Raw genomic sequence first — 15,564 nt, 5'->3', positions numbered from 1 at the left:
GGACTTGTTAATGATATGTCAAGTCCAATAAGTTCTGTGTGGTTCTAGTCTTCCCATAAGCTGTATCAGTGATCTGTGCCTCCAGCACACTGAGACTGCATCTGCCTAGTGTGCATAAGGAGACGCCATATTTTGGGGAAAACAAGAAAACTTAGCATCATTGTAAAATCCACTCTTTCTTGACAGGCCCAAAGAGTTCATAGAATGTGTCTCACACATTCGTTTGCTGTCCTGGCTACTTCTGGGGTCTCTGACACACAATGCTGTCTGTCCAAATTCTCCATCATCTTGCATGCCTATTCCACTGGATGCAGGTTCACAAATTGCTGACCACCTTATTGTTATTCTGATTGGGTTTCCAGAGCAATCAAAGGTAAGGGATTCTGTGTTTTAAGTGGAAATGCGTTATATATTTGCCTTATTATTGCAAACATGTATCTATTTCTTTGTAAGAAAAAAGGAGGGGTAAAACCTTATGTGGTGGGTTGACCTCGGCCAGACACCAGGTGCCCACCAATCTGCTCTATCACTCCCCTCCTCAACAGAACAGAGGGAGAGAAAATAAGATGGAAAAAAACCCTTGTGGGTCAAGGTAAGGGTAGTTTAATGAAGCAATAACAAAAGTTGTGCCCACAGAAGTGAAGGAAAACAAAAGACGTTAGTTAATCTCTACTTCCCATGAGCAGGTGATGTTCAGCCACTTCCCAGGAAGCAGGGATTCAGTATGCATAATGGTTGCTCTGGAAGACAACCATCATAAATAACTGTTGTCCTCCCTTCCTCCTCCTTTCTCTTAGCTTTTATATCTGATCAGATGTCATATAGCACGGAATATCCCATGGTCCCTTTGGGTCAGCTGTCCTGGCTGTGTCCTCTCCTAAGACCCAGCCTACTGGTGTGTGTGGGGGGGGAAGGTGGGGGAGATGGCCTTGATGCCGTGCAAGCACTGCTCAGCAGTGGCCAAAACTCTGGTGTGTTATCACCACCCTTCTAGCTACCAGTACAAGCACAGCACTGTGGGGGCTGCTGTGGGGCTCAGCCAGACCAGTACACCTTAATAAACCTGGGATCTAGGGAAAGAAATCTCTGTAGTTTTTCTTGCATAGCTGTCTCTTGATGTATGCAATACTGGCGATGAAATCACTACAATTAAGTTTGAGATTCAACTATTTCAAATTATCTCAGCACAGGAGTGAGGAAGGAAAAACTGAACTCCAAACTGAAGCTTTAGCAATGAACATCTCTGTAGCAAATCTCCTGAGAAAGTTATTTATTCTAGTTATATAGTAGAATTGGATATCATAAATAATGTTGTGATAAAAAGTTAATTACAGTGATGGTTCAAGCATAACTTTTTTTCTCAAGGTGCTCTGGACAAGAAGAGTTGTTGCGAATCATAAGCCATTTGTGACAGTAGTTTAACACAGATATAGCAGCACTCTTTGACACCAACCAGGTGTTTATTAGCAACAGAAGCAGAATGTTCATGCATATATCTCGTACATAAAATCCTGCTTCCCGTCCTCTCACCCGGCCAAGACATTGCTGCTTCCCATTCATTTCCTGGGCCTTTTAATTGCTCTTTCAAATACCTCTTTCTGGTTGCCAAGCAACCATTGCAATGTTTGGTGCAGTCATACTGCCACAGAGCATGAATCACTGTTGCACTAGTAAATTGAGAAAACATCTCTGACCCAAAGCATCTTTATCGTCATGAAGTAGTTAATGTCCAGCACTCCTGGAGGCTCAGACACTGTGATAAATAACATGTATTAGCAAAGCCGTGCTTGAGTATGCACAATGAATTCTCTGTTAGCTTTTCAAAGCTTACTTTCCTTGACTGTGAGCAGTTCTGTCCCAGCAAGGTAGAAATGGATGACAGATAATGAGACCAGATGTAAGATGATGTATTTTGTACAATAGCCTTCCTTTCAGGTGATCAGAATTTGAATGACTTACCCCAGCAGCATTTTTGAAGTGGAGTCATTTGTGCAAGATCTTCCAGGCCTTTCGCAGATTGCAGTGGAGTTTTCCATCAAGAAAGTCCCAGTAGTCCTGACTAGCTGTTTGCAAAACTAACCTCTTTAAATGTACTGACCTTAATGACGTACGCTAAGATTGCATGGGAATATGTGTTTGCAAATGCAGTGTTTAGTCTGTAAATAATAAAACCAGTTCTTAAACACAAAGATGATGTTATCAAGTGTTTACTTACTGTTTACTAATGGAGGGAAACATGGGAAAGTGAGGGGCAAGACTGCACAGTGGGATGATAGAGAAGTGCTTTGATGAAAGCCTCTGCACTGTATCCCAATACACTTATTTAAATAAACGTTTTCCTCTATTTTCTATTTCTACAGACATCTGTTCTGCACATGTGTTCCCTATTCCATGCATTTATATTTGCTCAGCTCTGGACAGTGTATTGTGAACAAACAGCAGTAGCTCCAACAGTCCAGAATCAGAATGAATTTAGCTTTACAGCAATCCTTACAGCCCTGGAGTTCTGGAGCCGAGTGACACCTAGCATCCTACAGCTAATGGCACATAACAAAGTGGTGAGTCTGGTGCTGTGTACAGATTTAGTACAGATTAAACTCAGAGGATTTGGCTTTGTTTTGGTGTTTCAGTGAAATACATCAGACTATGAATAATGTCATAAAGCAACATTGATGCTTTTGACAAATTAAAGGGAAAGCTAATTAGTAGTGTTTAACCTCGCAGCGGGCCTGAAACAGGATCTAGCCAGGATCTGCCTGAAACAGTATCAAGAGCTAGAGTTGCTGCTCGTTGGATTAAGGGCTCCCTGCATCAGGTCGCATTTCATATGTCTTCCTGCTCTTCTCAGGGGCCCTGTTGTTTCACTTGATTCTGCTGTACAGGAGCAACTAAGTGTTTTAGGATAATTCTATGAATATCCATTTAAATGTTTTTTACCATGTGATGTAGAAAAAATACACAAATGCTGACATTTGACTACTCATAACCCATTGGTTGCTTATCAAAAATAAACTACATAAATATCTCTGGAAACATGTTTGAGTAATGAATGACTTGAAGAAGGTATCTCTAGAGATAAGGTTTGAAAGCGAAATGTTCTCTCTGTCAAGAAATTATCCAGACCATTTTTTGGAAATAACTTTTAAGCATTTATTTATCTTCACTACTCACTGGTGTTGGAGCAGCTTTGTACAGTAAGAACCCAGAGGGGTTTCAGCAGCCTTCTCATAGGTGCTGCCTTTGCTTTGCATTGACTATTGATTCTCTGTGCCTGCAGGCTTAGGGTTGAGAGCTTGTTTCTGATGGGCAAGACATTGTTTCCCATTTCCCAGAAAGTCATGACAAGTTTGTCATGACTTGCCAAAACTTTTAAACTTACTAAGATTGTAACTAGTAGCTCTAGCTCTGCAGAACCTGATAATACCTTTGAGAGAGAAAGATTCTTTACACGTGGCCCAGTCCTCTAAGTCAGGTGCTCTTAAGGTTTGGGATTTTCATTGTTTATTTGGCTTTTTTTTCTTTTTAAAAGGAGACCTGCTATTTATATGGAAATTATTTTATGTAATTCCCCTTTCCCTATGTGAAACATCTTCCACCCCAGGCAGGTATGGACCTTTGCCCTTTCAATTGTAATTGCGTGGGCTGCACTTGAATGTCTTTGAACCAGTTACTATTTCCTTCTGTCTTGTCTGTATCAGGCAAGGACCACCTAAAGCTGTCTTAAATGATATTTTAGCCTCTGACATCTAGTGACATCTCTGTGGTTGACAAGCCACTGCTGGGAGTGAAGCTGCATTTGAGTGAATGGGAAATGTGCATAACACTTCAAACTAGCCAGTTGTTTAGTCAGACACAAAGGCTTCTTGTCAGGCCTTAGGACAAGAATATGACCTGGAAGTCCCAAGTTCCAATCCTTAGTCTTAAAGTATCTCGTTAGGTGGTTTTAGTGCGAGTTATCAAACTCTCTGCCTCAACTATTGCTCTGTGAAATGTAGATAATAATACTTGCCTGTCTCACAGGCGTGTTGTGAGGTTAATTAGTCAGTGTTTGTAAAGCACTTTGAAGATGAAAAGCACCACATAAAAGCTAAATTTATTATTATCAAGGGGAATTTACACATAGTTCAGACAGGCACAGTAAATACTCACTGCTGGCTCATGGTATTTGTCTTGTACCTATGAATTTACACAATATAAAACATAAAATGTTGTCTGTGGCCAAATAACTGATATTTGCATCTGTTATAATTCATGGTACAAAATGGAAGAATTATGGACTAGCTGCCAGTTCAGAACAATGAATTGTCTTTTGATGGAGGGGAAAATAAAAAGATGGGTTTTGTGGGTATGTTAATTTTCAAAGATTCAGTAAATAAAAATATCAATTTCTGACACATTGATTGATGAGAACTACACAGCAAAGGCATGTAAAAGGATTTATTATGTCTGAAAAGAACAGAGCTGAAGGAAACTTGTTTTGATGTGTGATGTAAATTAAAGTACATCAGGCACTTTGGAATATTTAACAGATAGGTGTTGCCACATCAGGGGAAAACTAAATAAAGAAGTCCCTTGTGTGCTCATGTAATATTTAATCTTGTTAATTTGTTAATAAATGCACATCTAGTGATTCAGTATAATGGCCAAGCAAATATGGGAAGATTGTTTTTAGAGACTATTGGTTTATTTTACAACACTGTTATGCTGGACACTAATTTGGTTTTATGCTTGATTATTTTTTTTCCAAGATGGTGGAAATGGTGTGCCTGCATGTGATTAGTTTAATGGAGGCTTTACAGGAATGCAACTCTACTATCTTTGTAAAGGTAGGCAAACCACACTGTGAATATTTAGTTACCGATAACTGCCTGTCTGTTGAGATTTCTAGACATACTGTGCTCTGCCTCCCCTCCCACTCAAAAAAAGAAAGTGAAAGAAGCTGAGGTTGAATGCTAACGCAGAAATAAAATCTAGCAGAGCATAAGAGAAAATGAAATGTCTGGTAAGAAGTAAGACCAGACCATAATCTCAAATCCAAGTTCTCCTGATGTTTTTAAAAAGTATTTCTGATCTAATTCCTCCTTCCACTGTTGTAATGGTCTTATTCCTCTAATAGACTCAACTGGTGTCACTGACTTTGAGAACCTTTAGGTACTGTCTAAATTTTCAACCATTCTGTAACTTTTCGTCATCGTAGGTCCTTTGCAGATCACCTTGCTGTTCTAATCCTCACATTCTTTTAGGCTGACAATAAAATCTTCATGCTACAGCGGTTTTCTTGTTATTATATGCCTACATGTCTGATTTAGTCAAATATTATTTGATAGCAAATCTTCTTCCCCTAGAATGTGCAACAGGGTATTCTTTGGTTAGAGAATCAAACCCTTCGTGTTCCATTCATGTGAAATTCTTGGTTTTGGAAACCAGTGGTCAGTCTCCTGTGGGTCACCACAGTGTTTTCAGAACAGATTTGCAAAGGATTGGGGTAGTATCACAAGCATAATTTGATTTTACTAGCCTTTTTCAAATGTTTTCCCATTGCATTATTCTGAAGGGAGCTTTCACATAAAATATCAACAAATCAAGTAGTTAAACACTCACATAACAACAAATCAAGTAGTGAAACACACTGTGAATCTAACTGAAAAATGTTGGTTTATATAGTTCTTCTGTTACCATAAAGGAAACTTGTGACTGTTATTTAACTCCAGTCTTTCATGGTCAAGCAGGAATTGAAATTGAAGTAGATAATATTGAAGGTCTTGATGTCAACTGGCATGAAACTATTTGCACCTATTGTGAAAATACAGATTTATAGTAATGACTTGATTCACTACAGAAACTCTGATACTATGGGATGCTAAAGTGATCGTGGCTGTCCCTGGAAGCCATACAGGCTTCTTTTTCAGCCAGTCCAGGTTGTCCAGAATGTGACAAGGATTAGGAGTAGCTTTACAGCTGTGAAGAGAGGCCTTTAGGGCCAAATTCCTGTCCCGATTCAAATGAATGCTTTCAGGATATTTGAGAGTATATAGCAATAATATGCTAAGTCAGGTTAAAAGAATGTTATTACTACAAAATCAAGCTCATAAACCTATGAAGTTCAGAGCTAAGTTGCTAAGCTTTCTTTCATATTCAGTGGGTGGGAGATGGAACAGAAGAATCTAGGTGACCAAATCCTCTTTACTTAGCCCTGAAGTGAAATCCTGCAGGAACAATGTACATACATAACAGTAGTATAGGATTCGTAGTCCCAGGTTAATAATTTTTTTCAAAATTAACTAATTGTAAAAATATTTATTGTAGATCTGAAAAATAACTGTCATGATTTGGGGAAAGACTTACTGTATGTTTGAAGTCCTTCAAAGAGGCAGAAGTGTAGAGGTTATTCACACAGGAACCAGTAAGTGAGTGGCATCTCCATAATTTAAAAAAAGATCTGCAAGGACGACAATTCTTTGAATATTTGTTGACTGGGCAGTTTTTTGGTAGCTTGTTTTATTCTAGACAAATCTTTTATTGCCATGCCTTTGATAATGAAACAATTTTATCTTGTGCTTTAAAGCTTTTTTTTTTTATATTTTAGATACAAGCCTGTCAAACAAGGTTTAGTTTTCCATGAAGGAAAGGACATACTGTAGTGAGAGAGATTTTTTTAAACAGTGTTCTTAATACTCTTTCAGAAATTCAACAAAATTAATAACTCCCAGTTACTTCCTCTTGGAACTGAGCACAGTAGCACTGATAAATCATGACCATTTATCATTCATATAATCATATTTACTGCAGTGTCTTTTATTTCACCTAAGGATTCTGGTGCTCCCAAACCTTCTTTTGTTAATGGAGTCATTGCATCATTCAACACACATGTTTTAATGCACCACAAGAAGGTAGTGCATGTCATGTGATGCCAGGTGGTTTATAGGATAGCTATTTTAGGTGGCCATTTTCTGTATGACAAATAAAAGGAAAATATATCCTAAAACAAGAGAGAAAGAGAAGATGTAAACAATTCAGCTCTCCTTCACTGAAAGAAGAGCTTTATGCATGTTAAGCAGTCCATCTCCTCCTTGTGTTGGTGCTGTGAGGTTTCCTTCTCCTGGTACTGTGTTGGCCTTTGCTATTAAATTAAGGTCACGTTGATAGCACTGAGACATGTCTTGATTGCTTCCTGTAGTCTTTGAGCCATTCCCTGTATCCTCAGAGGATATTTTTTTGGATCTGCTGTTAGATTATCGTTACCAGTCTGGCAAGAAAATCAAGTTTCCTTCATGTGAAAACATTTTACCCATTAAGGAGGGCTGAGATGAAGTGTTCAGCTTTCCTCCTGTTTTTCTATGTCAAAGGGACTGGGAAAACAGTCATCTGAAGACAGCTCCTTGCTGATCACAGCTCTCTGTCTAACCATCAGATGTATGTCTGCGGAATTTGGGAGCCTACAGTAGAGAAGGGAGCAGCTCAGCAAACTGCAGCATCTTTTCCAGAGACCCAGAGGTTCTGGGCAGCTCCAGCAGCTGTTGGGTAGACTTCTAAGGAACTAGTCAGGCAGCAGAGTTGGGGAGTCAGAAAAGCAAAGTGACCAACCTGTTCTCCAGCCTGGCTTCCATCAAAACTTGCCCTGGAATCAACATAGTTCTGTTGAATATAAACTCCAGAAAATTGACAGTGTGTGACAGCACTCTGTTCTTCCAGCTGTTCTTTCTAACTAGCTTTATGTATTCTTCCTTTGTGAAGAAAAGGCTGGCTAGGGATTAGGTAATAAAACTCAAGTGCTTCAATAAAAATGTCTTCTTGTCTCATTTGTCTAACTGGCAGCTGTAGGAGTGGAGAGTTTGCTTGCTTGTGCCTGCAGCAGAATGTTTCATTTCCGTAAATGTGTCCAGACCCTGGAAGACAGAAGCAGTGCTGGAGGGCAGTGATCTGTATCTAACCTTAGACCCCTACAGCGTAGATATCAATATGAGCTAGTTTCTGTGAGTGCCCTTTATAGTCAGTGGAGATAAACCGGTATTTTTGGACATGATTCATCTTGATCTATTTTAGATACCTGCTTTGGGACGAGATGAACTGGATGTGAGAAGTGGTTGAATCCCTCAGCTGACTGTAAAAGATGTCAAGTGATTTGGTTCTGAAGCAGAGGGGTACCCTGTGTTTTCTGCCTAGCTTCCCTCCTCACTTGACGTATTTCTGACACTGGTCCTATCACCCCTGGCTAGCTCTGTAGGAACTTCATTAATGCTGGATGAAATTTTCAGTGACATTTTGTTGATGGCAGTGGGGCATGGAGCATGGCTTCTTAGTATGCTTGCCTGTGCCCTCCTCTCCTAGAAACACATCAGGACTTGGGGTTGCTGGATTTTACTAAGCACTTCATTAGTGTGAGAGCCCACTGAAGGATGCACAGAAGTCGCACGTCTGCTGCGTCTGGCTGCATTCCAGCTGTTTTGGCATTCATCTATCTGTAAATGCTGAGGTTTGAATATGGTTCTTCATGTGGTAGACTAAGTAATCAGTCCTGACAGAGCTGCATATGATTCTCCAGCAAAACAGCACTGAAATTGGAACAATTATCGTTCCTTGCGCAAGGGAGACAGCACTTTATCTAATGTTGTCAATAGTGATTAGGTTTAACTTGCAGGTCCCGGTAGCATAATTGACAAATTGCAAATTTTAATGCCATTTGGAGGAACATTTTAGAACAATAACCCCAGTGGTTAAATTAATATTGGAGAGCATGAATGCTTTTGCTAGAAATGCCTTTCTGTCTTCCATAGCTTGTCATGTTATACTTACTCTGAAAGAAAAGTTCTCTAACAAGCAGGAGACTGAAATACGTATCAGTCCAGTCATGGGTGACAGATTCGCAGACCTCCTCACCTTGGTATTCCAGATAGAGTTTTTACCTGTGCTCCCAGGCCTACAGGTCACGTTCTGAAGTGAAGCATTGGTGTGACTAGTGGCTTATAAAATGCTGGTTACCGTTTAAATATCCAGCCTATTATTAGGAACTTCTGCTGCATGTTTTTTGTGTTTTTTGATGTATACCTCACTGTGCAGAACGTTTACTGTATTTATTCCAGTATTGCTTACCTGCACATACAGAAACACCCTCACAAGGAAATTAAGGAATTATTTCCTTTAACGGGTTTTTATTTTGTACTCTCACGGTTGCCTTAAACAAAGTATCAGTAGTTGCTATTGGTGATTCATCAAGCTACAAACAAAGGAAGCTGGTTTCTTTACCTCTGAGAGTTATCTGTCCCAAACTATATGCATCATTTAAAAATAACCACATTTTCAGACTTTTGGTTCAGGCTATGTCCACTTAGACATCTAAATGTGTTAGATACACCTTTCTATTGCACAGTAACTGTTTCATGTTTACAGTCACTTCTACAATAACAAAATATACCTCTCTTCTTACAGCTCATACCAATGTGGTTGCCAATGATACAGTCAAATCTAAAGGTAAGTTGTTTCCAGTACTTTATCTTTTTATTCTTGATGTTATAAATTTCCGTAAATTCTAGAAATAAGAAAGATCACTAGATGTGATCTTCAGACACTGAAAATAGATCATTGTAGTGTATCCAGATGCACTGGATGGCTCAGCACTGAAGGTCTCAAATGTGAGCGCACACAGAGCATCATCAGCTAAGATACTTGTCCTGTAATCAGTACTGCTTTCCCTTTCCCTTCTGAAACGCTTTCCTGTAACCAGGTTCTGTGACAGGGCCATGTTTACTGAGATTAGTTGTTCCCTGAGCTGTGGTTTTCTTGATGTGTTAGGCTTGAGAGTCCCCTGAGAAATCAGGATTGGGACTCTTGACTCAGGAGTGGGATTTGGGTTCTGTAGCAGATACTGTAGACCTGCTTGCTTGGGAAAAACTGTGGCAGCTGGCCCTGTTTGTAAGAGAGAGCAAGGTGGATCAGTGTGGTTTGCCAGTCAAGAGAATGTTGGTGGTGAAAATAAAAGTGTTGGAGTTGGTCTGTGTATGGAGTTGTTTCTGTAAGCACATTTGCCTTTCACGGCAACGCTACAGTGCAGGATGTGGAAGAAAGACATGTGACATTGGCACTGTGGAGGAACTTTCCCTGGCCAGCAACCAGTACCTTTCACAGTGTTGTATTAATCTATGCATTAAAGGAAAGAAACTGAATGTTTTGCATTATTTCAACAGCATTTATCTGCTGGACTCCAGCTACGCCTCCAAGCCATTCAGAGCAACGTCAACCATCACAGCCTAAGGATGTTACAGGGGTCAGGGCAAATGAACAATAGCTCATCTGTGCTCCGCAAATGGCTACAGTGTACCCAATTTAAAATGGCTCAAGTAGAAATTCAGTCGTCAGAAGCTGCCTCTCAATTTTATCCTTTATGATTCATGTAATTTGTTCCAAATGTTCATTTTTAGCCTAGCAATAACAGGGTTAGAGCTGTCAAAGACCTTTTGTATAAATCAGTATACAGAGTATATACTGTATCTATACTTTTTAGCCTAGGACAGATTGTGGAAAAGCTTATAATGGGTGAAGCTAAGAGCCTGATCCTGCCAGTCTTTAATTACACTTACTCAGGATCCACAGGTTCTCAAGTATGTGTTTGTGAACATCTATTTGCAGGATTGGACTAGAATCTATCCCATCATACGTAACTCTCTGGTCATTGAAATACATTGTTCTTAAATGTTTCTTTACATTATTTTTGAAGCTAAGACAAAAATCCATTTTCTTTAACCTATATATTTTTTAAATAGAATTGTGGGTATTCACAAACATATGGAAGTGTTATGTTGCTATTTTTGACAATAACAAAAGAAAACAGGGTTTTTAGGAACCTTTATAGGAGTTTTTTTTGGGGGGGGTATCTTTTTTTTTTTTAGATTCACAGCTGGCAATGCAATAAAACCTGTCACTATAAAACAGTGATGTTCTAATGAGGCTTTTTGTCATCTTCTGGGAAAACAGCAGCTTGTAAGGAGAGTTATTATAAAGTGCACTTAGAAATTAGGTTGTTAAACTGTGCCAATTCATTTGTCTTTTTCTTCAGTACTGTTTTCGAAAACTGCCAAGTCTGGTTTATTGTTTTTTAAAATCTTGCTTTTACTTCATTGACTCTGTGCTGCTCTTTGTAGGTTTCATAGAAACCTTTTATTTTGTGACTACTGTATTGTATTCTTCTGTCAATACTTGTATACAGTGCAATTAAAAATAGATATGCCAGACCTATTCTTATTGATGTCTACAGAATTTATGTTGCAGACTTAAAGAGCATCATGACTGGATCTGAACTTTTGCATAATGATATTTAAAAATCACAGCATTTGCATACTATTATATTAAATGTGATGTTTATTAACAATTGATTTTAATACCATTAAGGGACTCTACCAAAGCCCATTGGAATCTAAGGGGACTCAATTAATTCAGTGGATTTTATATGAAATCTTGAGAGCACCATGATTTACCGTCTTGTAATTAATACTTAAATCTGTGCAATCACAGTTGTGATCTCTTCCAGTCACGTCACCCCAGGCCCTTTGTTCATTGAACGTGTCTGTCACTCCCTCACAGGGCTGCAGTTCAAAGCTGAGCAGTTGGCAGTTGTAACTTTGGCCTCTGGACAAAAAGGAGATGTGGACTGTGTTTTCAGTGGAACTGACTTCTTCCGTTCCTGGGATGCATCTTCTTTGTGTTTCTGTCTGCCTAAGGCCCAGGTTCACTTATTGTAGGGTCTGGGGTCACCCTAGTGAAATGGAAGTGCTATGGGACCCCTGAACGATGTAGGAGAGAGATATTTTTTATGTTTTGATCTGCTGTGACTTGGTGAATCTGAAGGACAGCTGAAGGGCAAAAGGCAGGGAGGGAGAGTATGAGGCCCTTTGGTGTGGGGTGGGTGAACTCTGATGGGTATAATGGAGATTGTGGAGACATAAAGGATGAAGACAGACTGTTTGTAGCAAAGAGCGGAGCCTGAGGAAGTTTGTCTTTAAAAGTCACTTCCAGAAAGCAGAAGCCATGATTGGGCATCTCACTCGGTAGATAATGAATGTGGGCAATGTGGCGCAGGCGCTTTCCCTGCCTAGCGAAATCTCTGCTGCAAAGTATCTAGTATCCAGACTGGCAAAACACAAGAAGAATGCAGATATAGTGGTGGGTAGTTACTAAAATTAAACACAAGCCAAAACCAGACCTGCTGAATCCAGGTCCATAACTAAACACTTTTTAAGACTTTGTGGGAATTTAGATCTGGTTTTGGCTCAGGGTTTAGAGGTTAAGAGCTGGTGACATAATCTGCTTCCATGTCTGAAGACAGGGTTTAGTCACTGATTATAATTAATACAGTTCTTGTAGAGCTGTTATATGGAAGCAAATTCAAACTGTAACTATGAATTGGGAAGCTGCTCTAGCATAGAGAATACAGCCTGGAAGATGGTATGACCCATAATTAGGGATGTGTTGACTAATAATAACAAGTAAAATGGGGCTTGGCCAGATATGCGTGGTTTAACACCTCATGGAAATCTCTTAAGTGCACTCTAGGCCTCTTCAGAAGTGCAGAAATCTGCACTGATTGTTTTTAAAAACACTGTAAAATGTATCTTTACAGTGCCTGAGGTCAATACGCAACTCAAGTGAGTCACTCTCATTATCTGTCTGAAATAGCCCAAAGCAGCAATTCTTTGTATTCTGTAGGAAGATTAGGAAGTAAACAACATTTGGTGCTCCCTGAAAATGCTACCAAATAGCAGAGGCCAATCTCCCTGCTCTGCCACGCTCCCAGCACAGCTGTGTCTCTGGGGATATGTCACTGGGAGCAGAATCCATCCTCTGCTCACAGAGAGCTGCCGTTTAGGAACAGCATTTAGTCATCTGTTGCAATAAGCTGCTTAAATCAATGCCTGTTACCAGGCCTGACCCAGTAAAAGAATCAATTTACTGTGTGCTGAGCTGTGAAGTTTGCAGCAATGCTGGGCACTTTGGCTGCAGCGACGGCTGAAGCCCCGCACCACCGTGCCGTCCTGCCGCTATGTTACGCAACGCGGTGTCCCGAGAGTGAGGTGAACATCTACGCTGGGCGCCTCTGAGTGCTCGCCCGCTGCCTGCTGAGAAAGCCGCTGCCTCAGCTACGCTCAGGGTCACACAGACAAAAGGCTTTTGCAGCACGTCGGTTACTATCTACATACGTGCCTTATCTTATACGTAACATTTCTGTAACATCTCATTAAAGCCACGGCAGGTCAAAGGCCCTAAAAACACACAGTCTGTTTTCTGGCGGTTTTTCATGCTGTGACAACCGTTGATGTGCTCTAGGACTGACGAATGTTCTGGGCCCGAAGATCTCTCTGAACTCTGGCCTGCACGTCCTCCTTTCAAGCTGGATGAAGATTACCAGAGCCCAGGGCTGTTTAGCCTTCCCTAGCGTGTCCTGGAAAAGAGCTCTGCAGCCAAGGTTCCCGGGCCGTGCCGCCCGCTGCACGCAGCCCTGGGAGAGTTTCATCCGCTGTTTTTCTTGTTGCGTCTTAATGTGACTTCAGCAGGGCTGAAGCTGATATTCTTTCAGCAGGATCTGAATCTTGACTGAACGAGGGTCGTTTCGTTAACTAAACGATGTGGATCTTCGTCTTAGGAGTCCACTTAAGATCAGGCAGGGGCAGCAGCATTACAGTCGGCTGGAAGTTGCCGCGCTGTTTGTTTGGCTTGATGCAAATGTGAAAGGAAGGGCTCTGCATTTCTCAGTTGATTTATAACTGAATTACCCCACGTGCCTCTGCCTGTCCCTGCTGAACACAGTTTCAGCTGGAGGCTGAGCATCAAGGGACAGCAGTGAGAACAGCAGCTGGAGGGGAAGGTGTCCTGATGCCTCTCCAACTGCAAAGGGATCAGGCAGAGAACCGGGACACCCCCCCCCACCACCACCCTTGGCATTGTCCTCCCCAGGGCTTGCTGGTGGGGAGTCAGGGGCCACCCCTGGCAATGCCTTGGGTCAGATGGCTGATGGCCACACAGTGATGAGGCCTGGCCAGCCTGGTGAGCTGCTGCGGTGCCTACATCCTGCAGTTGGGAACCAGGGGGGCTTTCAGCTATCGTCCTGTGTTTTGATATCATAACGGGTGTGCAAGGAGCAGGAGGCTCTGAAGAGCTGGCAGTGCTTGGGAAGGGTGGCTGGTTTCTCATTCATAGTTATAAAGCATTAATACGGAAAAGCAGAACCCATGACTCAATTGCTGGAAGTCCACATCACGAGTTACTTTCCAGTGTTTTGCTGGATTTGATAGATACCAGAGGGCTGCCAGCTGACTGGCAAGCAGGCTTCTTTGCACTGCCCCAGGTAACCTACTCTGACATCGCATTTAACCAGCTCCCCATCAAACCTGACAAGCCATGACTGTGAGCCGGCAGGCTCTAAGTTTGATAGACACAACGTAATGCTGGGTCAATGTTCTGCATGTATAATTCAGCAGCTGCGCAACATAAGTATTACAGCTGTTGTACTACTTTAAATCCTTTCATAAAGGTACAATAGCATGCCTGTGAAGTTTTATACACAGAACAAGAATTTTATAGTAATATTTTCTTTAGGCAAGTTGTTTTTCCCGGCAGCTCTGAGCCTTTCACGTGAAGTCAAATTGATTGCAGTGGAGTTCTTTTCAAAAAGCTTTTCTAAACCTGTGAATCCTTTCCATGCTGGGAAGTGCCAGTAAAATAAAGAGGACCATCATTAAAATAAATAAATAATTCAGTAAAACTGTTACCCATTTTGCACTACTGAAGAAATCCTGTATGCCTAGCATTGATTAGTGAGATCCAAAGCAAGTATAAACTGCCAGACACATACTGAAATCTACAGAGAGGTATGATTTATACCTGTTAAGGGTCAAACCTTGTATTTACAGCTCAGAAGGAACAAGGATTGGTACTGTAAAGCAACGGAGCACAGCAGCAGTATGTGTTTCTGCTACTAGTTGATTCCAGGGAGGTATCAGATTAAACTGATGCAGCCATGGTTTGATCTTCTTCCTCCAGATACGTTTATTCAACACCAGGTTTTTGCCGTCATTGCACAATCAATCCATCAATGGAATTTTTCTTCTTTGTCACAGGGCGGGATGGGACATTTATTCTCCTGTGTTCCTCTTGTCTCTTCAATTTGCTCTGATCACACACATCTCGGAGCTCAGCATATTCCTTAATCATCTTGGTGCTCCAGTAACTGCATCTCTACTTTTGCTCAGCAGATCCTATTAACTGTACCTGACCAAAGTGTTTTTCAGCCTTTCAGTAACATATAAAATAATACCAGGGGCATTTTCCTCCCAGTGATCACCACCCTGAAGACACCGAACTGGCTCAAATATCAGATGCTTATCTGCTCGAAGCGTCTGTCACTTAAAAACAATAGCCCAGACATGTTTCCAAGTTTTCCTAGGAAGAGTGTAAGAGGGGCAGGTTATTTTACCACTGATTGCCTTAGGCTAGCTTTCAAGTTTAAAACCATTTCTTTCCTTTTCCTTGCACCAGACACCTATATCAATGCCAACAACATCTATGCCTGGACCCCAG

At 41.0% G+C, this 15,564-nt stretch overlaps 1 protein-coding gene and 1 long non-coding RNA gene across 11 annotated transcripts in view; one reads left to right on the top strand and one right to left on the bottom strand.

The window, feature by feature from the left end:
* LOC121091638 overlaps nt 1-2,352 on the bottom strand; it is a 74,640-nt gene extending 72,288 nt beyond the window's left edge. For all 3 annotated transcript variants that reach the window (XR_005828984.1, XR_005828986.1, XR_005828987.1), the window contains exon 1: nt 1,960-2,352. This is a non-coding gene — a long non-coding RNA (uncharacterized LOC121091638). The remainder of the gene's footprint in view (nt 1-1,959) is intronic.
* UNC79 (unc-79 homolog, NALCN channel complex subunit) overlaps nt 1-11,229 on the top strand; it is a 116,781-nt gene extending 105,552 nt beyond the window's left edge. For 7 of the 8 annotated variants that reach the window (XM_040601659.1, XM_040601656.1, XM_040601655.1 and 4 more), the window contains 5 exons: nt 187-373; nt 2,361-2,558; nt 4,749-4,826; nt 9,427-9,468; nt 10,182-11,229. In XM_040601659.1, the coding sequence (XP_040457593.1) occupies nt 187-373; nt 2,361-2,558; nt 4,749-4,826; nt 9,427-9,468; nt 10,182-10,382 (706 nt within the window). In that variant the 3' untranslated portion in view covers nt 10,383-11,229. The other variant, XM_040601660.1, reaches the window with a different exon arrangement.
* The last annotated feature ends 4,335 nt before the right edge of the window (nt 11,230-15,564 follow it).

This window comes from Falco naumanni, chromosome 7 (genome assembly GCF_017639655.2).
Source record: "Falco naumanni isolate bFalNau1 chromosome 7, bFalNau1.pat, whole genome shotgun sequence".
NCBI lineage: Eukaryota > Metazoa > Chordata > Aves > Falconiformes > Falconidae > Falco > Falco naumanni.
Note: the sequence above shows the minus strand (reverse complement) of the source record. Positions and strands in the feature narration are given on the sequence as shown.